General features: G+C 47.3%; 1 protein-coding gene across 5 annotated transcripts in view; it reads right to left on the reverse strand.

Moving 5' to 3' along the window:
* Positions 1-25366, reverse strand: part of TFAP2B (transcription factor AP-2 beta) — a 29730-nt gene that overhangs the window by 3763 nt on the left and 601 nt on the right. For 2 of the 5 annotated variants that reach the window (XM_066359220.1, XM_066359219.1), the window contains exons 2-9: positions 25192-25328; positions 22105-22131; positions 20202-20660; positions 15479-15539; positions 7770-7989; positions 5983-6101; positions 3719-3860; positions 590-849 (exon numbers count right to left, since the gene is read on the reverse strand). In XM_066359220.1, the coding sequence (XP_066215317.1) occupies positions 590-849; positions 3719-3860; positions 5983-6101; positions 7770-7989; positions 15479-15539; positions 20202-20660; positions 22105-22131; positions 25192-25272 (1369 nt within the window). In that variant the 5' untranslated portion in view covers positions 25273-25328. Of the gene's footprint in view, positions 1-76; positions 850-3718; positions 3861-5982; positions 6102-7769; positions 7990-15478; positions 15540-20201; positions 20661-22104; positions 22132-24315; positions 24369-25191; positions 25329-25366 lie in introns of those variants that run through there. The other 3 variants (XM_066359224.1, XM_066359221.1, XM_066359222.1) reach the window with 3 other exon arrangements.

Raw genomic sequence — 25366 nt, forward strand, 5'->3', positions numbered from 1 at the left:
AGGACAGGGTGGCCGAAAGGGGGGGGAGGAGGAGGGGGAGGGGGGAGAGGAGAGGGGACAGGGAGGGGGAGGGGAGGGCGGGCGCTGCGAGACCGTTTTCTAAAAAAAAATATTAAAAATTAAAAAGTTCGTGCGTTTCAGTCAACCAGCTGTCAAAGCACTGACACCAACAGTTTCTCCGATTTTCTTCCAATAAGTTAGCGTTTTCTCATGTTTAGTCTTATGTTTATTTTCCAAAGGGGGAAAAAACATGGTTTTCTTTTATTATCAGAATTACTAAATTCGAAAGAACCGAAGTGGAAAATCCGGACGGTTGTCTCCAAGGGTATCTTGAAATAGACACTGAAAACCGATATTGTTGCTCCGTTGTACGCCTCAGTTTTTAAGTTACTTAGCTTTTTTGTTTTAATTTTGATTGTATGTGTATTCTACCTAATATAATTCTTCCAAAGCCAATCCAATATTTTAAAGCTAAAATTAAATTTTTTTTCTCTTTTCCTTTTGTATTTAAAACATTTTTTTTCCTTTTTAAATTTTTTTTTTTTTTTTCATTTCCTGTGTTTCTCCTCCTTGTCGCCAGTTTTACTACCTGGGCCTTCCCCAGACGTGTGCCTGTTAGTGGTGGTGTTGTTCAAGAACATCTTGTCCATGCCTTTGAGCGCCTCGGTGAGATAGTTCTGCAGGGCCGTGAGCGCGGCGCAAATGGCCGGGGCACCGAAGCCGTGCGTGATGAGGCTGAAGTGCGTGAGGCAGCTCTGGATCCCTGGCTCCAGGATGGGGCTGGGCCGGCTGTTCCCAATCGGCGTCCGGTCCTGCGCCAGCAGATCGGTAAATTCTTTACAAAGTTGCCTGCAAAGGGGTGGAAGAGGAACAACAACAACAAAATCACCCTTAGTGTCATCGTCATTGACATTAGAAAGGAGACGCTCGCACAAGCCCAGAGGCACCCGGTCGCCGTAGAGCCGAAGAGCGAGGCTAATGTGAGCGATTCCGCTCTGTTTCCTCTCCCGGACTTCGCCCTTCCAGAGCAGCTGGGACTGAAAGGAAACCGCGGGTGGGGCAGGGATGCACCCCTTGCATCCTAAAGCCTAGCTCCCTCCTCCCCCCCCCTCCATCCTGTCTTTTTGCCTTTGGGAAATCAGCTAGGCTTTAGCATTGATTTTGAATATTCAATAATTTTTCACTCTAACCTGGCACTTGTTTTAAAAGCCCTTTCCCCTCCTTTCCACTGCCTCTCCAACCTCTTGGTGATCAGGCTCAAAAAGCCCTGAAAGATTTAGGCCCCTCGGCCACAAGCCTGTTCCTGGCACAGAAGCAGATTGCTGGAGCCTTGCATGGCCCAGGGCAAGCAACTGTTTATTGCAGAAGAGAATGCTGATTCTGTTCAAAGCAAAAATCTGTTTACCTGCAGTATTTGGGAAGGGAGGTATTTTTCTTCCCCTCACCCCCCTTTTTTTTTCTTTCAAGTGTAGGTGACTGAAAATCCTTGTACAACAGAATTGTTGTCATATAAAAGGATTCCTACAATGTGTAAATAAAACCTAAAGGTGGATAGTTAAGACAGTGAGGAGGGTAGATTTTTATTTGTTGAAGGTTTTTTATTTCCTTAAGGCACCCACAACTTAGTGCAATCTCCCAGCCTTAGAAATCCCGTGGGCCTAACTACGATTGAGCTTATTTGAGGATAATTTTAATATAGGAGGTGGACAGGAGGGTTTTAGCCCAGAATGTCCAATGGCTTGGTTCCACTGGCAGCCAGAGGCATGGTGTCCCAAAGGCCACCGCCTTTTACCAACTGGAGGGCTCATTCCATCAGCCTGCCTTCACCATGTCTGGGGAGGGTGGTGAAAAAAGAAAAACGACAGAATTCCAGTCCTAGGCCCCTTTGGGATGACCTGACACCTGGTGACAGCTGGGTGGCCAACAGGTAATGGGGGCAGGTACCCCCGGGGCTAATGTGAGTGACCTTCGGGCATCCTCCCCCAGGAGCTTACCCCAGGAGGAATGATGGCTGACCTAGACAGAGAACGCCTCTCCTCCCCTCCCCAGTGCAGCAGCTGAAAGGTGTTTTGTTTTAACTCTGGTAGGTAAAGAACACTAACAAGTATCCCCTCTCTACCCTCTTTCTACTGGTTTCTTTATTCAAAATGCACACATACGTCCTCACGCCCAGGAAAAAACAGGTAACAGTTTTGACCTAACACAGGACAGTTCTTAACCAGGAGGTGCCTGGGAATCAATCACCTGTGGGCTTCAAATGCTCACATACAGAGATTCGACCCCCACAGATTCCGATTCAGGGGCTCGGTCCACATAAAAAAAATCTTGAACACCCCCCCCCCCAATTCTGATACTCATCAGAATCAGGTTAAGCAGTGCTGGCCTCAGAGAAGCCAGAAGACTTCAAAGGGGGGTAGTTACAAGCATCCCTTTGGGAAATGACAGAGTTGTTTGTGGAATCCTGTCATTTAATTTATACAGTTTGGTTTTATTTTTTCCACCTAAAGAACCTTTACTCTTTTGTAAAGCATCAACTGGTCCCCTGCCACCAGACACCAGGGCAAGGGGTAGAAGGGCAATTTACTGACAAAGATCTATTCTATTGCTAGTGTTACATCAGAGGAAAACCTTCTAAAAACAGGGTGGGTGCCAGGTTTTGATCGTTGGAAGAGATGGTTAAAGTCTTTCCTTAAGTTTGGACTCATTACCGAAGTGCCAAAAAGGAAATTCTGAACTGGGGCGAACAAATGCTTAGAGTCAAACATTTTAAATCTTCAAAGCGCAAACCAGGGTCTGTAAGCAATTAAAGTTCTGGGACATTAATATTTTTTGACCCTGCGGAAAGGGGCAATCAAATTCCAATCACGTCTCAAAAACATCTGGACAAATTTGAGCAAATGATTTTTCAGCCTTCCATATATTTCTTTAAATTACGCTGTCAACGGAACAAACCGCGTCCTGGAGCACTAAATAAATGAGCGCCGCTGTTTGGGCCGCGCCTGCGACAGCAACGTGCGGGCGCACGCAGCGCCGCCCACTGCAGGCCTGAGCCGGCCGTAAAACACCAACAATATGACACGGAAGCCAAGGACAGGAGTAAATCAAATAAATAGAAAACCCACTGTAAAAGTTCAAATGAGCTCTAGACCTAAATTTAGCCAGAGATTTACTATTTTCCCCTCTGGACGTGTAGTAAATTTTACGTTTGTGAAAGATGCCAAACTGCAACATTGGAAAGAGAATAATTAGAGCTGTGGGTAGAGATGGGCACACGTGGGTGCTATATAGACACCCTGAGCGAGCACACGTGGCTGCGTGGATGCGACAAGGCGAGGTGAAAAGCACGCAGAAACATGCACGAAGGAATCCAGGGGCAAATTGGAACAAGGACCCACCTGGCAAAGGTCTGCCTGACTTCCCCAGTTGCAGAAGAGAACGCTAAAAGGCCTGGATTCGGATTCATAAAGCCATCCTCTCCCAGAAATTTGGGAATAGGGGAGACAGGCAAACCCCCCCCCCCCATAACCAATTGAGGAAGGGGCTGCGGGCTGATCCGGGAGGGCTTCCTAGCCAGCAGCCGCCAGGCTGCCAATCAAGGCTACCTCTACCGCTGCACTGTCAGTCCAAAAAGGGGGCCTGCACTGTCCTGCCCACCCCTCTGCCTCCTCCCAAGCCAGGTGAGTCAGCAGGGTAGAAGTCAGGGATTTGTGACACTCACTTGGTGGCCAGCAGCATGTTTTTTCGGGAGTGCAGATCACTGGGGTCCGTGTGCTGCCGGTTCAAATACTCAGAAACAGCTTTGGCGGGAAACTCGGTTTCGCAGATATACCCAAAATCCCGAGCTAAGTGAACAGCTTCTCCTGAAAGAGACACCAACAGAGGTAATAATCAGCACCCACCCTCCTCATCCCAGGGCAGAAGGGGCTCCCTGCTCAATTCTTATTATTTACAGAAGAGGCCAGCTGTTGGGGGCAAAGGACAAAAGCAAAGGTGTGACAAATGCCTGAAGTAAAAATGATTCTCAGGCTGTAATTGAAGTTGTTGGAACGAACTTTCCTCCTATTTCTCTTTCCAGACTCTCCCTGACCCTCCTTCCAGTCAAGTCCTAGTAAGATATTCCCTGAATAGCTTCTGGTCTCCCGCGCCCTGCTTTGTCTTAAGGCAAAGGTGGGGGGCTATATTCAGGCCCCACCTTGCAACTGCACCTACACACTAGGCTGGATATCCAAGCCATTACCACGCTCTTAGTAGCGTCCGTTACACCACTTTAAATAAATGTGCAAGTCTTCCTATCTTTTGTGTTATCTTTTGTATCTTCCCATAACTCTTATTAATAACTAATAATATACAAACATAAATTTATGTTTGTGGATGTCATAGATATTAAAGATTGTGTGTAAAATTGATATGGAATTAGTATTTCTATCCAGCAACAATAGAAGTTGTCTTTCCAGTGAATTAGGTTTCAGGTTTCTCCTCTTCAGAGGTCCCTGTCCTCATTCTCCTACTTCAGGACTTTCTACTGCACAAAGGTGACAGGGCAGCTATAGAAAACTGGGATATCTTAGAGCTCCCACAACTTATGTGAAAGCCCCTCTCAAATAAATTACTATTACCCTTCAGTGTTTGAGGAAAGATCCCACACATGAAAAAATATATATGTTCAGTGATTCCATGGCTACCTTATTTTTGAGGACCACTTCTTACTTTTAATCATCGTTATGATTAATAACAACAAAAGACTTCAGACATGGTCATTATAATGATTCATAAAACTGAAAATTGCCAACCAAATATTAGAATTGCAGTTTCCTCCCTTCTCCATCCAAACTCCTGTCTTGGGTGGAGATTACCTTGACTGCTTTTCAAAATAAGAATCATGATATTACCAGTTCCCTGAAGGGCAAAAAGTAAAACCCCAGGCAGAGAGTCAACTACTACTAAGTGTGGTCTGGCTATCTGGTGGTTGTTGTCCCTAGAAGCTAAGTTTGGGCCAGGCAACTTACTTCAAAGCTGACAAAGTGCAGTGCCTATAAACGTGATCACTTTATGGTTGCTGTTTAAATATTCTAAGATCCCTTCCTCCTAAAACCAACTCCACACGAGTGTCATAATATCACACTCATGAAAATGGAAGGTAAAAACATACATGTTAGACTCTAGAGAACATTCTACAACTTCCCCAGTTAGGACCATCTGGTTGTATTTTCTATCCTTTACCGATCCCACAAATTCAACAGCAGATCCTCTTCATTACATCCCATAAAATATCATCCCCAACCCCCAAATGATAAACAAATGATAATGTGCTTGTTATAGTTATGTCCCTTTAACTCACAACCGATGAATCTACACTGAAGATCATATATGATCCCCTCCATGTTTCCTCGCCTATTATGCAATTTTCTCCTAGGCATCAGTCCTTACCAAGCTGTATTTCAGTAACAGTAAGTCCTATGTAATCAATTAGATAGGAGATAGATTAAGTCCTTGTAATCAATTAGCAGGAGATAGTGACATGAGTTTTAAAATACCATTAGGCATTCATGAAAGTTTCAAACAATAGTTTCATAAATAGACAATGTGTTTTCTACCAGTGGTTCAGAGGTAAAAATCTGAGAAGGGGAATGGGTATAGAATGAATTGCTATTTACAGAGTTATTCTTGCAAAAGTTCAGAGGGTATTTCGGACACCCTGTCCAGCACCGGCAGCAGAGGTGACCCCTGTACTGGCTTGGAGGCTGGACCTGAGCACTCTTCACAGCACAGGGATCCTCATCGGTGTCCCTTGGCCTCTCTGCAAGTGCTGGCTCCCTCTAAGTAAAAAGACCTTTGAACTTCTCTGGAACAGTCGCTTGACATCCACTCATAAGGGCACACAATTGCAATGATTTCCAGTTAATCATGAAATGTGTAAAATGTCAGCCTTCAGCCCACAGTTAAGCTCAGCCACTTCATGAAATGGCCACACGTCTTGCTTACCTTCCACCAGGGAGGTGAGTAACGTGACATTTGCTGCTTTGCGCCTGCCCGCGGGTAAATTCAAACCGATTTTTTCTAGCCTTTCTCGCAAAGATCTCCCCCCATTTTTCGATTTGGCTCTGAAATTGCAAGAATTAACATTCTGATTAACCTCGGAGTGTTCCTGAAACAAAGTTTAGACTTAGCAATCTAAAGCCCAGTGGAGCTTGAAGAGGTTTTAACTTGAGGTTAGCACACCCCCCTTCCTTTTGGTTATTTGCTATAGTTTGCTGAGGTTTGCTTAATTTCTGCAATACAGAGCATTAAAAAAATGAACTCTTTTTTTTTTTTTTATCTCGTGAGAAAAAAAAATAGTAGCAGATGGGAATAATTAGGGTGTAGGTTGTGGGTCTAGAAGGTAGAAGCCGCACATGCAGCACATACATGCACACACACAAGGTCTTCCCTTGTCATGAAACCAGTAGGTGAGCTGAAACTAGGTGGGCACAGTTGTGCAGAAAAGGGGAAGAAACTGGGTGGTTCAGAGAGGAGAAGGCACCAGCTGAAACAGGTGGGCTTTGGGAGGAAAGGGTCAAGAGTTGCTATAAAATGGAATTGGGTTAGAAGAGGGAGGAAGCCTGAAACATGAAACTAATGGTGATGGTAATCATAACAACAGTAAAACTAACACTTTAAGGAGTTTAGTTATGTGATAAGCACTTTATATTATCTCACTTAATCTCATAGCAAATTTTACACACACACACATGCTCAAGGCCTGGGGGTAATTGAAAGAAACTTCCACATTCTGGAGCTCAAAGGACTCACTTGAAAACTGAACCTAACTGGAGCACAGCTATGGGATTCAAAGTGAGAAAAGCCCGTAGAGCACACCCTACCCCCAAGGCTCTCCCTGGTTGTGCTAAGGTCTGGGTGAAAATACAAGGAAAGAACCAGTCACTCTGACCTCTCTTGCTATGCTGTTCACACAGCCACTTTTAGGAAAGAAAGGAACTTTCAACCCCCAAAATAGGCTTACTGGAAAAGTTCATCTCATGCAGTGTCACCTTATCAGGGTCATTATTACCAAGGGGTTCAGGGTGTTCGCAGGGACTTTGGGGGAGGTTATAAATCTTAAGATAAAAGCCCTCTTCCCTATTTCCACAAAAAGTCTACAGATTATCTTCCTCCAATATTGAGGATCATCTTAATGGCCTCAAGGAATAGCTATTAATGCTCCAAAAGTGGCATCATTTTTATGATTAATGGTAGTATTACTGAAGAAGGAGGTACAAAATCTAGAACAGAGTTTTTCAAATGGTGGGGCACAGTGCATTCGTGGGTTATGACCAACTGAGCCGCCAACTGCATCGTAATCGAAAGAGATCCATCAGAGTACATTCCAGGTACGAAGGGGGTTACTCCCTGAAACTTCTGTTTTCGAGACTCATGTGTAACTTCTAGGTCGCACTCGGCCTAGAATGCCCTGTAAGTGTCCTGGGGGTAGGAGGGACCAGGACACCGGGCCGGGGGCCCAGAGCTGGGAATGTGGAAGGTTCCCAGGGTCGCAACATCGGTGGGAGAGCAAGGTAGCGCGAGCGTGGCGCCGGCCTGCAGCGCGTGGGTCCCACCGCTACGACTGCGCGCGCGGCCCGAGCACGTGGTGGCCCATGCTCCCAGCACACTGTGCGCCGCCGTGGCCGCCCGGTTGCTAGGCAACCGCGTCCAGCATCACGTCGGTCTCAGGGCGAGCCCTCTCCTCCCACCCCATAAAAACTAGTTTGGTGGAGGGGGGGGGCGCGTTTTACCTTCTGAGGACGCCTCCGAGGAGAGACGCATTGAGGCATTCGGGGGGCGACAGCCGTCTCTGAACTTCTCCCACAGTTACTTTGTATTTTGAAGTTGAGCTGAGCAGAGACAGACGGCCGGGCACCGAGCAGAACACCTCGCCGGTGTTGACGGACATGCCTCCTAGGAAGCCATCTTTATTCATCATCAGGGAAGTCACAGATTTGGGAGGAACCGGAACTAGAGAGGGAAAAAAATGCCATAAAGGTGACCGGGTTTCGCTCACGGTGACCGGCTAATAGAATGTGTCAGTACGTGCGCAGGAACAAGGCCACAGGACCGGTGCTCAGTGGAACGCTGGAGGAGGAAGTGTTTGTGCCAGTGGGGCTGCGGTGCGTTCAGAGCACTGTGTACAAACAAATGGAAAAGCCATTGCACCTCTGGAAATTTACCCCATGTGTGTCGACGTATGAGTGTCACTTGCCACTTGCCACAGCCCTGCTCACTACACAAGTCATACACATGCAATCCAGAGTTTGGATTGTGCTATGAAACCAGGCAAATTCTATTCTATCGCGTGCTGGCTGTGTGACCTTAGACATCTCACTGAACCTCTCTGAATCTTGGTTTCCTCATTTGTCTCCTGAAGATAATCACGTATGGTGCTGAAGCCTGAAGGTGATTATCACTGCGAATAATATAAAATGGTAATGTCAATGTTTTTTATGGGACCCTCTGTCTTCTCTTTCATTCGACACAAATCGTGGTCATCACTGGAGAGGATCAAGAGGGTGGACCCCATCAGATGCTGTGCCCTCAAAACAGCCGAGTTATACATTAAGCTGAGGAGCTGGACCCGAAAGAGCTGCTCATTTCTCAGAAGTGGATCCCATTCTTTCCTACATCATAATAACAGATCCATTTAGAAATGAACCCAAATGCTCCTCTGCAGTGAAAGCAATTCAGCAATGACATGAATTTTGTTTACAAATTAACGTAAAACACCGGCTGGTGATTGTTTGGAGCAGTTATGATTTACAACAGGTGCCCTGATCAATCAACCAATCACTCTAATTCATCTGAGCTGTGGTCTTGCCTTGCCCCAGTTGTTTCATTTCGGCAAGTAATTGATAACAAACCGCACTCAAGGTATGTTTTATGCAGAAGTTAATAAGAGCTGACAGCTGGTTGCCACTGCTACCCAGGCGCACCCGGTCTCTCCAGCCTGTATTTCTGTTTAATTGTCTCAGTGTCATCTGTACCTCAGGAAGAGGCGGGGCTCAGTGCAACCAGAATGCTGGGAATGAGGAACAGTGAATGGTCAAGCTCCCAGGTCCTGGCACACCCGCTCCCTTGTCTTCTGCCCTGCCAAAGCCCCCTTTTTTTTCTGCAGGCTCTAGAATCCACTGGGCAGGTGACTTCTCCTGGCTTGCCGTATAACCTAGCTTCTCCCATTGGTTTACAAAGCCTCCAAATGGTCAAACAGTATTTGTTGATCACCAATCCAGGGGATTTATTGACATGCATTGGGCATGGAAAAAGAGGCTTCCATTCCCCCTCTTTAATAAAGACTCCATGTCACCCTATAATCCTGGTAGTGGAAAGCGAGGTTCATCCTGCCACCTGAAGCCTACTACTACCCTATATGTCAAACAAGTGTATCATTTCCCTTGTGTAGAATGGACTAACAATACCTTTGCAACAGCTCATTCTCTTTACCACAGATTCCAGCACTCAGACCTCCACAATTGTTTAGAGACTCCTAAAAGCCAGTGAGATCCCTCATCCTTTATTTCCTCTGAATTGTATTCAGCCCTTTACAAAGACCTTGTGGAAAAGGGCTTTCTTAGGGGAGTAGGTGTGGGGACTGAAGCATTCCCTTTTGCTACTTCTTAGCAGAGATTTTCTGATTTCTGGCTCTTTCCACAGAGTCCAATACCTTACCCTGGGCAAATGAATGATTTTAGGTAATGGGATCTTGTGCACTGACGTGGTGATGGTGGGGACTTACAGAGGGGCTTGCTTCTTTCTCATTCCCCTCCTCATGGTCTCATCAGTGACGCTGCTTCCCATTTGAGAGTGAACCAATGAAAAGTTGAAGTGTGAGTATTAATTAAATTTGTGTCAGTTATGGAGTTAAAGGCATTTAATAGACAGTGATTGGGGTGGGAACATCTATCATTTAATTCTCTTCTACAGCATCCACAACTGTTTTCATCTATTTTATTCCTCACAGTGGTCTGATTTCCATATTTCAGATTGATATTCAAGCTCTATAAACAAATAATTTATGCTCATGGGAACTGATGTCAGATAACCCTGGAAAACTTTCCCCCCAAATATAGATGGCTCTTTGAGTTTTTAACAAGGTCTGAACTACAGAAATAAGTTGTATAAGAATGTCATACTTGATATTCAGCAACATTTTTATATTTAAATAGTACTTAGACTATTTTAACAGAAAAAAATACCCACTGAGCTAAACATAGTAAGTCCAGTTCCCAGATAACTGAATATCTCCTGAGGATGGGAATTTTACCTGCTTCTCACAGTTCCCGATGCCAAATCTCTTAAAAGGCCTTTAGAGACGCTTTATAACCTGCCCTCTAATTTCACTATTGTTAATTGCCTGATTTACCTGACAAGAGCTACTTCCTTTGGGGAATGTATTTATATATTGCTCCTTCCCACGGGCTGTACTTTCCTTTCCGCATATACATTATCCTCTACATATCACCCATCTGGACAGGGGGAGAAGAGGTTTTTGGTTTTTTCTTTTTCATCCATAGATGACTACTTGAACAGACCTGCTTCAGATATTTTCATTTTTTAAATGTAAGTAGTAATCAGATCTCTAACCTCTCTTTTCTCAGCCTCAGGTTACAAACCTCTTTTCCACCCTGACCTTAGTTAGCATGGATCCCCTAGACTAGAGCCTAAAATGCTTTTTGTCCCAACTTGAAGTCCATAGCACTGTTACCATTTACCTTGCCCTACACCCTCCCACCTGCTTAGCTCAGCTGATTAACCCTCTATTTTATTCTTTCTGTTTTCCCCTTCTACTTTCCCCCTGCTTATCAATAAACCCAGAGAGCAACAGGACCCGGTTGATTTGTTAGTAATTACGAGCATGCTGTTCCTGCTCACGGAACCCAGAGATGACTAAGATAGGTTGAAAGCGACAGCAGGAAATGGTAAGGAAATGGAGCAGAGCGAAACTCAGCGTGAAGCTTTCCATTCTTTCCATGTTTACAATTTTCTGTGCATACATTAACCCTGTTTTGGGGGGTGTTTTTTTTTCCCTTTTCAGTTTTCCACTGGATCACATGGCCAAGTTCTGGATGTAACATCCTCAAAACTTGCTCCCTGCCTTCCTTTTCCCTTGCATTACTTTGGGGAGAAGAAAAAGATTTACAAACTGACCAATATTTCATTTACAGTGACTGGAGTTTTATTTAAGAAAAAGGAAGAAAAACTGATTAGGGAAAATATTATTTACTAGTGGACTATAAAGAGCCAAAGGGCTAATAGGCTAGCTTTTCATTTATATTCTTTAAACTTTGTTATGAAATTGTAGTTTTGAGATCTTTGTATTTGACCAGAAAAGACTCTGATCTGCTGGTGGAGGAGAAGGGGAGACATCAAATCAAGAGTTAAGTCCTTCTGAAAGGCGTAGGGATGCAAATATGTAAACTGTACCAGGAAGCCTCCAAGAGGCGGAGCATTGCTTGAAATGCCCACTTCTCACCAGCAGAGCACCCTCTCCCTTACACTCGCATTGTTTCTCAGCTACCTGAGGGCTCAATTTTATTCCACCTGTATAGATAACAAGTGTATACATGTGAGCACTGAGATCTTGAAAAATAAAAGGATTCCCACAAAGGAAGCTGGAACATTAAATTAAAAAAAAGAAGAAGAAAGAAAAACTACAAACTCCAGTGTTGGCCTCCTTTAGGGGCAAAGTCTAGGAGGTTGGGAACTGAGTTGGGTTCCATCACTTACTTGGCATGTGGGACCTGAGAAAGTCATTGACCCTGTCTGAGTTTCCTCACTGGGAGTGGGGGTGGGGGTGGGTGGGTGTTGAAGAAGAGTTTCTAACCTTTCCAGCTTTGACATTCTATGAACTCTGACTACCCCCTGGGCGATTGGAATATATCTCAGGGTTCCTACTTGAATAAATACTGGGATCCACGTCAGCACTGGAAAGGGGAACCTCTTCTTCGGAGAGGAAGCTCACCCCCTTTCAGAGGCCCTGACACTCTCAGAGCTTTTTACCTTTTAAGTCAGAAGAAAGAATTGTAGCAGAACCCACTGTGACTGAAACTGGCACATTCTTTCCTCTCCCCCACCCAAAAGAAAGTCCACAGCAATCAAAGTGTTTATGTGGGGAAGGGGCCAGAAATAACGGGGCTGCGGGTGCGGGGAGTGGGAGAGAACGGAGATGGAACCGAAACTAACCAAACAGGATATCCCTAAGACCAACGAAAATGCCCCACAGCCACAACATTTGAACCTTGGACTCCAGCCACCCTAGCCTTTCCAAGAAATCCCAGTGTTTCCCCTGCTGCCTAAGGTGTCAAACCAATTGCATATTGGCCTGGTTTCACCAAAAACTTTTTCTCAATGCCTAGGTGAGCCTTTTGTTATTTTAATTTTTTTTTAAGTTAAGCTGTAGGATGTTGGCAGTGATCACGATATTAGCTGGGCACCATCCCGCCCCCCACTCCAGCCCAGACTCCCAATCTTAATGGAACTGAGAGTTAAGAATGATTTTTTAATGTCTCGTTGGATTTTTAGACTGTTAATGTACCGAATCCTTCTCATTATTACTTTATTGATTGCTCATTGACCAGCCCCCTTCAAATCGTATTAACCACCCTCTGCCGGTTTAGATTAGGAGAGTTTAAAAAGCACCTTTCATTATTCCCCCCACTCCTGCCACGGAGTTGAGACTCTGAGACTTGGCAGCTTAATGGGAGCTCTAATGGGGCAGCTAAGAGGAGAGGGGCCACGGTCCCTGCCGATTGCATTAATAGCTCAAAGGGGGCCAATACAGAAAATTAGCCGTAAACGAGCTCTGGAGATCCTCAAATGAAAGAGCCATTTATCACGCTGGCTACCTTCACTCCACTCGTTTGCTCTCTACTGGGAACAACTCATTTCCTCTTAACTAAATTACTGCAGAAATGTCAGCTAAGCCCAGAGAGCAAACATAACAAGAGAGCTAGTCTATAATCTTTGGGGTGATAGCAACACGGGCAAAAAAAAAAAAAATCGAACTGGTTACATTTTAGAAGGGGGGGGTTCTTCAACAAGGAGAGAGAGAAAAAGAGGGAGAAAGATCCTTTATGCCTAAATTTTCTGGCTTCATAAACACAGGCAGAGATACCCTAACCTGGGCCAGTTAGGGCACTTCTTTTTTATTGACAAGGTAAAAATTTAAAAATCTCTTTAAAAGTCCATTAGAAAAATAAATTAAGCAACGAAGTCCCCTGACAGTTGCTGAAATTTTTTTTTCAGGTGTTGAAATTTTAAGTATTTTGTTCAGAAAACTTTCTCACTTTTTATGAAATTAATCTTTTTGAGACATCGCTCATAAGTGGGGGGAGGGGCAAAGAAGGGAGACCAGAAAACAGAGAAGCTAATGAACCCATAACCATATTTGAAGTGGTTCACAGTGATTTAGAAAAACAAATCCATCACTTATCGCTATTTTGCTCATGTCCCTCTAAAGAGAAAACAGTATAATAGGATATTTTCTTCATGTAATAAAATAAATAAAAATATTAAATTGTAGAGTTGACAAAACATTTCATATTCATACCACACCCCCTAAATCAATAAAATGACAAGGATGCCACTCAGAGGTTTTAAGTTGTGCATTTAAAAACAGCTTTTTGGGGCCATAAAAAGTACTGCATGTTTCCAAAACAAAACCAGTAACTTTAGTCAATATCCTCTTTTTCTTATTGCTGAAGATACCCTTATCTCCATAAATATTCCCATTCTGCTGACAAACATACACAAGCCCTGAAAGGGAAGCATCTCGCATCTAAGGATATTCTCAGTTCCATTTGGTTAAACAAGCTCAATTCCAAATATTTTTATTGACCTGGCTATTTATAACACTTTTGATTGTTAATCAGTTGGGCATGCCCCACTGCCAGCCCAAATGCTGTTTCTAGGATATAGAACCCTGAGTTAAGAAGTTCTAGGTGTCCATGAAAATGTAGGGGGAACTAAAACAGAAAAGAAACAAAAACAGCCAATGAGGAATTGCCTCCCGCCATCCCCCGCCCCTTTCCCCATCAACCAGCAATTAACCAAAAGAGAAGACTCCAGAGGAAATAGTGAAAGTGAGCTGTCTGCACAGTTGCAAATCAGAGCACCCAGACACCTGGGCAGACCCAAAACCTGGCATTAAAAACCGAAGAAATGATATCATCTCAAGAAGAGAAGGAGAGATGTTGGAAGCAACACAACATAGTTTTGCCCCCAACCTTACTGTTCCTCAAATATTACATTCCAAAGCCAAATGGCGTCATTTTAAATACAGCTCCCACCTCCCACCTGGCAGAGCTACTTTCTCTGCCTCTGTAAATTAAGACTTTAGAAAACCTCACAATTGTTGGAATCCTTACTTCACAACTCTCCTACTACATCATCTAGACTCTGGATTATTTTCCAAAACATCTTTTGATTGTTTTTGTGAAAGTCAAGTACCCTTCAATGGGTCATAAATGATTGAAGCTAGGGATTGTTGGCACCACACATAAGGACAAGCCTTTTCCAGCATAGATAAGAAAGGGGTTACGGTAGTTAAAATTTGTATCTCCAAACACCAGTTCTTGCGATAATTAAAGATTGTTCTGTTTACACATTCAGGCTCCTAAATTTGTGGCATGTGAGTGACATTTGGGCCTTTTGACAGCCACACTAATCGCCAGGCATTATTTCAGTGACTGTCAGAGAAGGGGGGAGGAATTAAGCAGCTGCAATATGCCTGAAATGAGTTATTGTAATTACATTTAATTAGTTTAATTAGTTAATTATTTTGCTTACAGCTGTACAAGAGACTGCAAACATTTGCTAATATCACATGCCCTTTAACAGTATGGGGTGATTCCACAGCCGCACTAAATCATGAACGAACGCATATGTAGGAAGATTTAGAAATGTGCATAGACTGTCTCGGTTTCTCACGATGTGCATATTTAGCAACACATTTGGCACAATTAAAAAAAATAAGAAGCAACTCATAAAACACAGAGTACTGGGAACAAAATTACCACTGAAAAATAAAATACAAAAAACAAGGAGAGGAGGAAGTCTCAGTGACATAGGACTTAGCTCGGCAAACTCCAGTTATCAATGAAGTAATTATAGCCCATTCTGAGAGCTGTGTCTCCCAGCTAGTTCTACACAGGACGGTAGTGCAATTATTTAAGATAGTATCTAGAATTGCTAGCAAATGAACCATAAGAAAGACAGCAATCTTCCCTGTCCCTCTGTCTCTCTCATCCGGGTTTCTGCCCGGGATTTCCCTCCTCCCTTCCTGTTTCCTTCTTCCCGACATGCCCTTTCACCCAGACAGCCGCTCTTCCATAATTGTGAACAAACATTTGTGTCTAATAAAATAATGAATTCCCCCAAAGTGAAAACTCATAATAAAGACATGAATGCACAGGAAAACTTTGTTTACTTTGGGGGGGTGGGGGATAATCCATACCTTTTTTAATGACAGACTGGTCCAACAGATTCATGCCGCTGTTATTGGCATCTTCAACTGACTGTGAATATAAAAACATCACTATTCAAATTGACTGGATATTAAAGAATCGCACACATAAATCATGTCATTCCAAAGTGGAGTTTCTGTTATTTCCATTTATATTAATTCGCAAAGGGAGGTTTTATTATTATCATTATTATCTCCAAATCAACATAGAGATGAAATTCATCCAAATTATATACATTCTTCCAATGGAAGAAGAGGAGAAAGGCAACTGTGAGAGACATCTGGGATGCAATATTGTTTTAGTTATTATATTAAACACAGATATTACATAGACATATAAACTTTGATATTATTTGCTCTCACGAATTGTGAAAACTTGGCAACAGCGGAAAGATTTTCAGCAATATTAGTAAGAGCAGTTTCAGTTTTTCTAATCTATCCCAGTTGATGTTAACTCCAGAGTCATTTTACAAATACATAAGCGTTTACATTATGGGATTTTAATTAAAGTGTGAGCAGTTCGTAATGGAATGCAAACAACAACACATAGGAACACGTCTGCAAGCCACCAGGACCGCACAGCGACTGCAGTCCGTACAGAGGCCCTCAGAGAAACCTGCACAAGTTGCTCCCCGTCCCAACCCTGCTTGGCGGCTTCCCAGCATGAAGCACACCTGTTAGGAAGACAGTGACTACAGACATACAGACACACACGGAGGCCCGGATGCTCCCAGTCAGCACCTAGGGAACAGCAGGGAGCATTCACCTTCCGTGCCACAGTTTTATCTCTCAGAAGGCGAGTTTCCACCCTGGGTGTTGGCAGCACTTCTGAAGGGAAACAACCGTTGGAAAGAGTTTCTTACTGTCTGGCTGTACATCCCACGGCCTCCCAGAGCAGTGGATTCCCTTCCCTACCCCCGCAATGAAAATAAATGATAGGTCTCTCTGAAATGCACAGCTGCTTCCCTGGTCCACAGAAACCTAAGTTTGTCACACACTCTACAGAGCAGTACATCGCCAAGGGTTCGTGAGGGAAGCTGGTGTGTGCACAGCGCGTCCCTCCCACTCAGGCTGCGCCCCAGACAAGATGTGTGTTCATCACGAGAGACGACCCGTCTACCCCAAACAAGCGGCCTGGTAGGAACGAGATGATCTAATCATGGAGGGGGCAGGTTCATTTGTTTCTGTTGGTTTTTAATAGTCACGCTTCTGTTCTCAGAAAGGTGAAGAAAATTGTTATTCTCAGTAAGAACCATTTTCCATGTTGCAACATGCTCCTTGTACATCTTAAGAAATAGAAAAGAAAAAGCCTTTTAAAGAAATGTATTCATGTCACTTCTTCGAAACTCCTCACGAGATCCCACCACGCACACGCGCGCGAACACAGGATTCGCGGCTATCTATGCTCACGTGTCTCTAGTGGCGCCGTGTCCACGCGGGACAGAAACATTGGCCTGAGTCTGGGGGCGGGCAGACCCCAATCTCACCGGCCTGGACCAGTGCGCCCCACACCTCGTCCCCACGTCGGTACGTAAATATGGATATACGCCTCATCAGCGACGTGGGGTAGTTGTGGTAGTTAATGAGAAGGCTCTTGTCTGATTTTCTATCTAATTACGGCCGCCTGCTGGGTTTTTGTACAGGATATTCACGCAGCATGCTGGAGCTTAATCGTCACAGGGAGGATCGTAAAGATTTAATTAGGACTGCATGCGGAAGCGCAGAAAAACAACTCAGACTCGTAATTACTAGACTTCTTTAGTTAAAAGTGATACCAGAGGTTGCTTTAAGACACTAGGTTGTGTTTGAGTGTGTGTGTGTGTGTGTGCGTGCGCGCGCACGCGCGTGTTGGGAGGTTTGACTTAACATCCTTATATATTTATAGTCATGCGCGGTAGAGGTGTTGAGAGATTAGAGAGCAAAGATTGGAAGAAAAGTGTTCCTGGTAACCAAACAAACTCCCAACTCGGTGTCATCTCAGTCCCTCTTTCTTTCTGATGCAGTTTTTGTGAATGGTTAGCACTGTCCCTTCCCCCGCGCCCCCACCACACACAATGGTTGAAATGTAGCGTTCCCAGAGCCCAAACAGCGATTTGCCAGTTTAATAGGCCCTGTGAGTAAATTGAAATAGAAATTGACAGGGTTTTATAGTTTCATTTAAAAAAATATTAGAAGCATTTGGTTAATTAGCTTTCCTCTTTCTTTTCTCTCACGGTTGGGGCGGTGGCGTGTGTGTGTGTGTGTGTGTGTGTGTGTGTGTGTGTGTCACACAGCAGCCCCCACCTCAGCCCTCAGCCAGGTGAGCACCCCTCTTTGTGAGGCCCACCGCTGGGCAGCCCCCTCGGGATCTGCCTGGTCCGGGCTAGGGTGGGGGTACAGGGGACCCACAACGCACATCTGGCCCTTGAGATCAAACAAGTGACTAAGGTAGGCCAAGGCACTCTCTGGTCCCCTTTAAAGACCCGGGCAAGCCAACCCATTCCTTAGCTGCAGGGGAAGTTGAAACCCAGACGGGTCCTGTTCTTGAGCCCCTGAGCTCCAGGTTCCGAAGTCGGAAGTGGACCCTCTGGAACCGGGAGCGTGGTCCTAGGTCTGTCTCCTCTCCCCTGTCTTTGTCACCTGCCCTGTGTCAGTCAAGCACACCTAGGTGAGATCATCCCAGTCTGGGAAAGGCGCGGGGGTGCCTTCCCTGCGTCCCTCTGCACTGAGCTCATCCACAGGCCCCCCCACTTGGCCGGTCCACCTGCACGGACGCTTTTAGGGAAAGAACGGGGCCGAGAGGGGGTGAGCCAGGCAGCACGCGAGGCCGGGCCTGCACCTTCCCCCCACCTCTTCCGTTGGGTTTCTCGCCGCGCTTTGACAAGGGTGTTCTCCCGAAGGCACAGACCTGACCTTGTTTTATTTCTCGCCCTTTTTTATTTGGCTAAACACTCAAAACTCACAATTACACACACACACACACACACAAACATATTTAAAATCGAAAACCAAATAAATCCATTACCTCTTTTGGGAGAATTCCTATGTTTGTCACCTGAGCCACTCCGCCAGCAGGTTGGGGGTGACAGCTAATGTTAGCGTTGCCAACAGCAATGGTGATGAGCTGATCCCCTTTCATTATCTAGCACTTTGAACCGTACTCAGAAAGGTTAATTTAAAAACTCTCCCCCCCAGACACACATTACCCCAAAGCATTGAAACAACCCACAACTATTAAATATTTCCTTTCTCCTATGGTATTCTGAAATGAGGATTTTCTCTAGACAGGGACAGTCAGGCTTGGTTAAATCAACAGAACTGCCATTCCTATTACTCTGGATAAATTCAGCCACAGATCAGGTGACACCGTCATTTTTGTAAATAATAAATAACTGAATTTCCTTCCAAACAATAAACCATCACAGCCTATGCAAGACAGCATCCGATGCTGCCACCATATTTTAACTGTTCAAAATACATTTTTAAAAAATAAAAGTAGAGAAGAAGGACTTGCACACCTCTTTCCCTTTCCCATTGTGTTTTCCTTCGCTTCAGAGGTACGTCTGGAATGATGCATAATGTATACAACTATGCCAATGAGACCAAAGTGTCAATTAAATACCTTCCAACCATATTTATCTTTTCTGAAGACTATTTAAACTAAGGAGCAAAAGGAGCCCCCGCTCAGAATCACCCAGACAGGTCTGAGAAATCATCTCTGATGTGTCTTTGTTTAGTTTAGTCAAGTATTCGCAACCAAACCGGGCTCCATTGTGCAGGTTGCAGATGGGATAGTGCAGGGAGTAGGGGGAGTGTTTGGAGCCTTTTGTTTTAAGAAATAAGCACGTGACGCCTTTCAATTGGGATGATGGCTTTGAGGAGTGGTGAGCATTAATAGGGGGGGTGGGGGAGGCCGGAAGAGGGAGGTGGAGAATATTACTCCACAGCCCTTTAATGGACCAAACTGTGGAAAGAATCTCTAAAATGGTAGTTGTCCTCATGGGCTCCCAAACAGCATTGTGGCTTTCTGTGTCTCTTCCCACAAATATTTCATTTCTTGGGTGATGACTCTAGAGCTCAAGTATTCTGGAAAAGGGCTCTGCAGCTTACAGGACATTCAAAGTAATACCTGGCTTGGACAAATATAGCACATTTCCCCCCTAGCCATTGTGAACTGTGATGCTTGACAAAGTCTTTGCGAATCCAGCAGGAACCTCTGAGGCCTACAGAGGGCCCTGCGCCTCCACGCAGCAGCCCCGACCCTGAGGCGACCCGGGCCTCCCCTGCCAAGGCCCGAGGTCGGGCCTGTTATGGGAGGTGCTGGGGGGGGGGTGGCAGTGCACTGAAGAGGGGACCCAGCCTGCTCACCCAAAGCGCAAGAGAACAGGAAGGAGCCGGTAGCCAAGGCGAGACCAACATCTAGCCTTAATTCTGAGGACCCTAATTGATCAAATCCACACATATATTTTTCTCCTTCATGATTTCACTTCTAGTGGTTCTACCTTTCATGATTGGACCTCCAGAAACAGTCACTATAGGGCCATACACGTACCTACACACATAAATGGTTCTGGATGTCGTGAACAGCACCAGGTCCTATTCTTTAAAGACGGAAACTGCCTCCCAGACAGAAGACAGAGCTGGCTCACCGCCGCTGCTCCCCCTGCTCGGAGCACTCGCTATTTATTTATTTATTGGGTTTTGTGTTTTTTTTTTTGCGTTTGTTTGTGGTTACCTGGACGTCTTCCATTCCGGGGTGGCCGAGGCCGTGCAGCGAGAGGCTGTCGCCCATGCCGGCGTCCAGGCCGTGGTGCGCCGAGTGCAGCAGCACGTCCGGCCTGCGGACCGAGTGGTAGTCCCTTCGGGGGTCGAGGCCCGAGAGCTGGGGCAGGGCCGCCCGAGGCTGGGGCAGCAGGGAGCCGGCTTCCGAGCCCACTTCTTGCCGCTGCCGCTGGCCCCAGGGGTGCTGCTGGGGCTGGTGCAGGGGGTTCAGGGAGTAGGGGTCGTTGACGTGGGAGTAGGGGTCCTGGCTCTGGTGGTAGGGGAGCGGCTGGTAGGGCGGCGGGAAGTAGGGCGGCTGGAAGTCCGACGACGGCGTGTGGGACAGCGGCGGGGCGCTCGAGTACGGGCCCTGGGACACCGAGCCCAGCTGGGAGAGCCTGGAGCTGTGGCTCGGGACGCCATCGTGCCGGTCCTGGGAGCGGAGACAGGGCGAGAGGGAGAGGGAGGGAGAGAGGGAGGGAAAGAGGGAGAGAGGGAGAGAGGGAGAGAGGGAGAGGGAGAGAGAAAGGGAGAGAGAGAGGGAGAGAGGGAGAGAGAGAGGGAGAGAGGGAGAGAGGGAGAGAGGGAGAGAGGGAGAGAGGGAGAGAGGGAGAGAGAGAGGGAGAGAGGGAGAGAAGGAGAGAGGGAGAGGAAGAGAGAGAGGGAGAGAGAGAGGGAGAGAGAGAGGGGGGGAGAGAGGGAGAGAGGGAGAGAGAGAGAGGAAGAGAAGGAAAAGAAAAAATATTACAAGGACAAATGGAGCAGCCTGGCCTCAGTACGTTCTTCCTGGGACGGGGGAAGCCAGGAGCCTGCAACTCACACTGCCAGGTTGACTTACAGGGCAAATGATTTCCAGCAACCCCCAAGGCAAGGCTTTGGGGGGAAACGGGGAGAATCCCCCACGTAACTGACACGAGCCTTCAGTTGGGGGTGCAAAGCCAGCGCAGACGGCGAGGGGGACACCTGCGTGTGGAAGGCGAGTCTGAATTCCTTAATTAGGAATACAGCAGGCTTGCGCGTGGGATTGGCTCTTCTGGGTGTTTTAAGCAATTTTTTTCTAACTCTGCCAGAGTTCCAAAGCATGATAAAGTAAAACTTCACACTGTTTTCTGTGCTGTTCCTCCAGCTCAGAACCAGCTTCTGCCCGCACGGGCAACCCACTGGGCTGTCCTGTCGGGGGGCTCCCACCCTGCCTGGCCATTCCAGGAGCTCCGAGAACCGGCCTGGACGGAGTTTCCGGCCCCCTCCCTCCCCGAGAGAACTTCATTTAAGTAGTGTTTGACTGGAATAGGTCTCATTCAAAATCCTAGTCTAAGCCCATGTTCAACTGAGTTGTGGATGGAAGGAGCTGTGTCTAAGGTCGCTTTTCTGTATCTAATGCTGTTACCCTCCAGGGTGTGAATGCGAAGGCCCTGAGGTCGGAAGGGGGTGAGGAAAAAGCCCTGACAAGTTACTGGGGGTCCTGTCTGGAGGGATAAACTAAGTGAAGAAAGGAGGTGTGTGTGTGTGTGTGGGGGGGGGGTGTTTAAGCGTTTTCCTCTCCTCGGTGGAAATGCCACGGTCAAGTCCCCATGGTTCTTTTTTTGGAGAAATAGTTATTACCTAAATTTCCAAACTGCAGTGGCAAATGAAAAGTTTTCTGTCTGGCCTCCCCCTCCCCGGCTGACTGAGGGAGCTCGGAGGGAGCGCACACAATGCAGAGAGAAGCAGCTGCAGCCTCGTCCAATTACGGTGCTAAATGACCAAGCCAAAGGCGCTGGAAGGAAGACGGAGACAGAGAGAGCGAGACGCGGACACGCACACGGAGACGGAGAGATGGAAGGAGACGGGGAGAGGAGGGAGCATGCAATTCCGGCACAACGTGAATCCGAACTCACCATGGATGAGTAGGTGTGGACTAACATCTGGAAAAAAAAGCCTGGTTACTGCTCAAAATCAAACAATGATTAAAAAAAAAAAATCAAGAAGTCCGCAGAGAAACGAGCTGGACACAGTAGCCGAGCTTGAGGTGTTTCCAGGAGAAGCCATCAAAAAAAAAAAAAAAAAAAAGTCCCCCCCCCCCAACAAGATTGGCGCTGCCTGTCACACACAGACAGAGCTGTTCCTCCGTCTCTCGCTGTCTTTTTGGCCTTTTTTTTTTTTTTTCTTTCTTCCGCCGGTTCTTCGGGGCTCCAGAAGCAGTCCTCTTCCACCCGGAGCTGGGCTCAGACTGCTCCGGCGCCCCTTCCTCCCTCCGCTTGCCTACACCGCCTCATAATAATTGATATTCATGACTATTAATATTACACGAGTACTTTAAAGGGAGAATGGAGGACAAATGGAGCGTGAAGCAGCAGCGAGCCCAGAGCTCCCCTACTATTGTAAATGACGTTCATTCAGTGGAGAATTACTAGATGTAATCAGACGAGGGGGCTGGCAAAGGCAGACTGGGGAAAAAGTTTAGCAGGAAAGAGGCAGAACTTCGATTCACTGAGCTGGGGACGCGCGTAAAAGCAGCCTCTGCTTCCGCGGACAAGGCAGCGAGCGAGCGAGAGCCTGGCGGGGGGGCTCGTGAAGAACGTGGGTGTCCTCGTTCCTGGAGAGGGACTTTCCTACTGGGGAGCCCTGATCGCCCTGGGAGCCCTGTCTGCAGCTTAGAAAACAAAATAGAAAGGCGTTGCCTCCTCATCTGGAGGAGAAGAAGAAACCGGTGGGCCCCGTTGTTTACAGTGACGTTGGCAGCCCTTCACTGAATATGGGGGGTTCTGCTTATTTATGAAAAAGAGCGAGGCGAGATGGGGTGCTTTTCCTCCCTTGGGTAGTCTTCCCCTCTTGAATGCTCCCACAGTCTGTGATTTTTACCCCAATTTAAAATATGTGCAATCAATCTTCAGGTACACTAAACTTATCATTTCCAGGCAAAGCCAGGGGCAACAGAAAACCTTTTCGGATATTTCAGGAACCCGTTCAACTGGCTTGACTGCCATTTCTGTTAAAGTTCAACCTTCCTCCCGACTTAAATAGGCTCCTTCAACCAGGCTGCGGGTTCTCCTCTGTTTCTGAGCCGAAAATTCAGGCAGCTGGGAATGCCTACATTATTCCGTCTCCTTCTCTGCCTCTCCCCCGTCTCCCTCCCTCTTTATTCTCCACTCTTCCACTCCACCCCTTCCCCGATCTCTCGCCCTCCCTCCTTCCTCATTTAGCCAGTTTACTTTTCCTAATCAAAGAGCCAGTTCTAAGGGCTTAGATTTAGAACCCACTGACACCCCTCTGCGTCTACTCCGAGCTGTTTACAGCGTGGCCCCATGCCCGCCGGTGTCATGCCCACTTCGGCCGCTCACTTTCTTTCTTTTTTCTTTTTTCTTTTTCTTTAATCTTTTTACGCTATTTTGTAGCCTCTTCGACTTCGTCTTCCTCCCGTTTGTTAAAGAATGAAAAGGAGGAGGCCGAACCGAAACAAACACCACAAGGCGGAGGCACGGCTTTTCTTCCAGTTAATACAGAACCACAGAGGGAAGGGGACCCCGAGCTTCATCTGCAGAAAGACAGACCTCTCTCTCTCTCTCTCTCTCTCTCACACGCGCACACACACACACACACACACACACACACACACACACACACAGCCCAAAATTCAGATTCAGGGCCGGGCAGAGCCGGGGGAGCCTGGGCGCAGCGGGCGAGCCCGTCTGTCCCGCGGGGCTGGGCCGGCGGCGTCGGCCGGCGCCCGCGTGCGCTCCGAGCGCGCCCCTTCCCGGGTCCGCAGGGCGGCTCCGAGCGGAGCCTCTGTGCGTCCCGCTGCGCCAGCTCCGTCCCTCCGCGCGCGGCCGGCGCTCGCCGCCGGGGCTCTGCGCGTCCCGCGTCCCGCCTCTCTCCGCCGCTGGCTCGGGGCAGACTCGCCCGCGTCCCGCCTCTCTCCGCCCGGGCTCTGCGCCTCCCGCGTCCCGCCTCTCTCCGCCGCTCGCTCGGGGCAGACTCGCCGCTCGGTCTCCAGCCCCGACCCGCCCGGCCCCTCACTCCTCCGCGCCCTTCGCTCTCCCCGGGGGCCTCTCCTTCTTCCCTCCCTCGAGGCCTCCTCGGAGTCTTCGCTCCCCCGCTTCCCCTCGCACCTAACTCGGGGTCTCCGAGGCCATCCCCGTCCGGGGCGAGGCTCCGCGGGCCGCCTCCGGCCGTTCCGCCCCGTCCCGCCGCGCGCGCTGCGCCCCGCGTGGCCGCCCCGCCATCGCGCCGCCCGCGCGGGGGACCGAGAGGGCATCGCGGGCGCCGCCCGACCCCGCCGGCCGCGGGCGCCTGGGCTGGCGGACAACTTCTCCAGCCGGAGGGAGAGCCGCGCTGGAAAACCGTGCGCGCTCAAACAGCACATTTCGCTAAAAATGGCCAAACGTGGGGCTGTTCGGACACTCTGACCCCCAGAGAAGCAAAACCCGAGAAAAGAGGGGGAAAACCGTGCCCGCTCCTGGGTCTGTGCTCTCTCGGCTCCCATCTGTCTACCTCCCTCCTTCTCATAGTCCGTCCTCGGCTGGGATCCATTCGTTATCGATCTCAGAAATTTTATTGAAAATAAAAAATAGAAGCTCGAGTCTGTCACCAATGAGGCTTGAAAACCTGATTCTCTCCCGCACTCCCAACGAGGAGAGAATTCAGCAGGCTCGGTTTCCTCTGCCCACCTTTCCCCGTCGCAGTCTCAGGGTGGGGGGAGGGCGAGGAAGACAGAAAGAAAAATAAAAGACAGAGAGAAAAAAGAAAAATCTTCTAAGCTAAAGTAGTCAGATTTCAACCTTAGAGTCCTTTTTCCAGAAGAGCGAAGTCTCCCCGAGCCAGGTTTTCTAAAAGTTAAGAGAAAGCTGAGAAAACCGCCCGGAAATCTGTGAGTAAATAAGCTTTTTTTAAAAAATATATATATATAGATAGATGAGTTGGGGTGTCAGGAAGCTCAAATTCTCTATCTGCAAAACCCTTAAGATGCGCCTGGGGTGCGGGCTCACCTCATAGATATCTTCGTACTTGACGTTCTCCACCAGCTTCCAGAGCATGATGGCAGCCTGGTCTCTAGGAGGTGAGTGCATTCATGTGAGGAGCAGCTGTCTGGCTTCTCAGGACTCCGCTGTCTGTAATGATCCATCTATAATTGGAAATGGGGGATACACACCAAATCCGACG

This window comes from Saccopteryx leptura, chromosome 1, assembly GCF_036850995.1.
Source record: "Saccopteryx leptura isolate mSacLep1 chromosome 1, mSacLep1_pri_phased_curated, whole genome shotgun sequence".
NCBI lineage: Eukaryota > Metazoa > Chordata > Mammalia > Chiroptera > Emballonuridae > Saccopteryx > Saccopteryx leptura.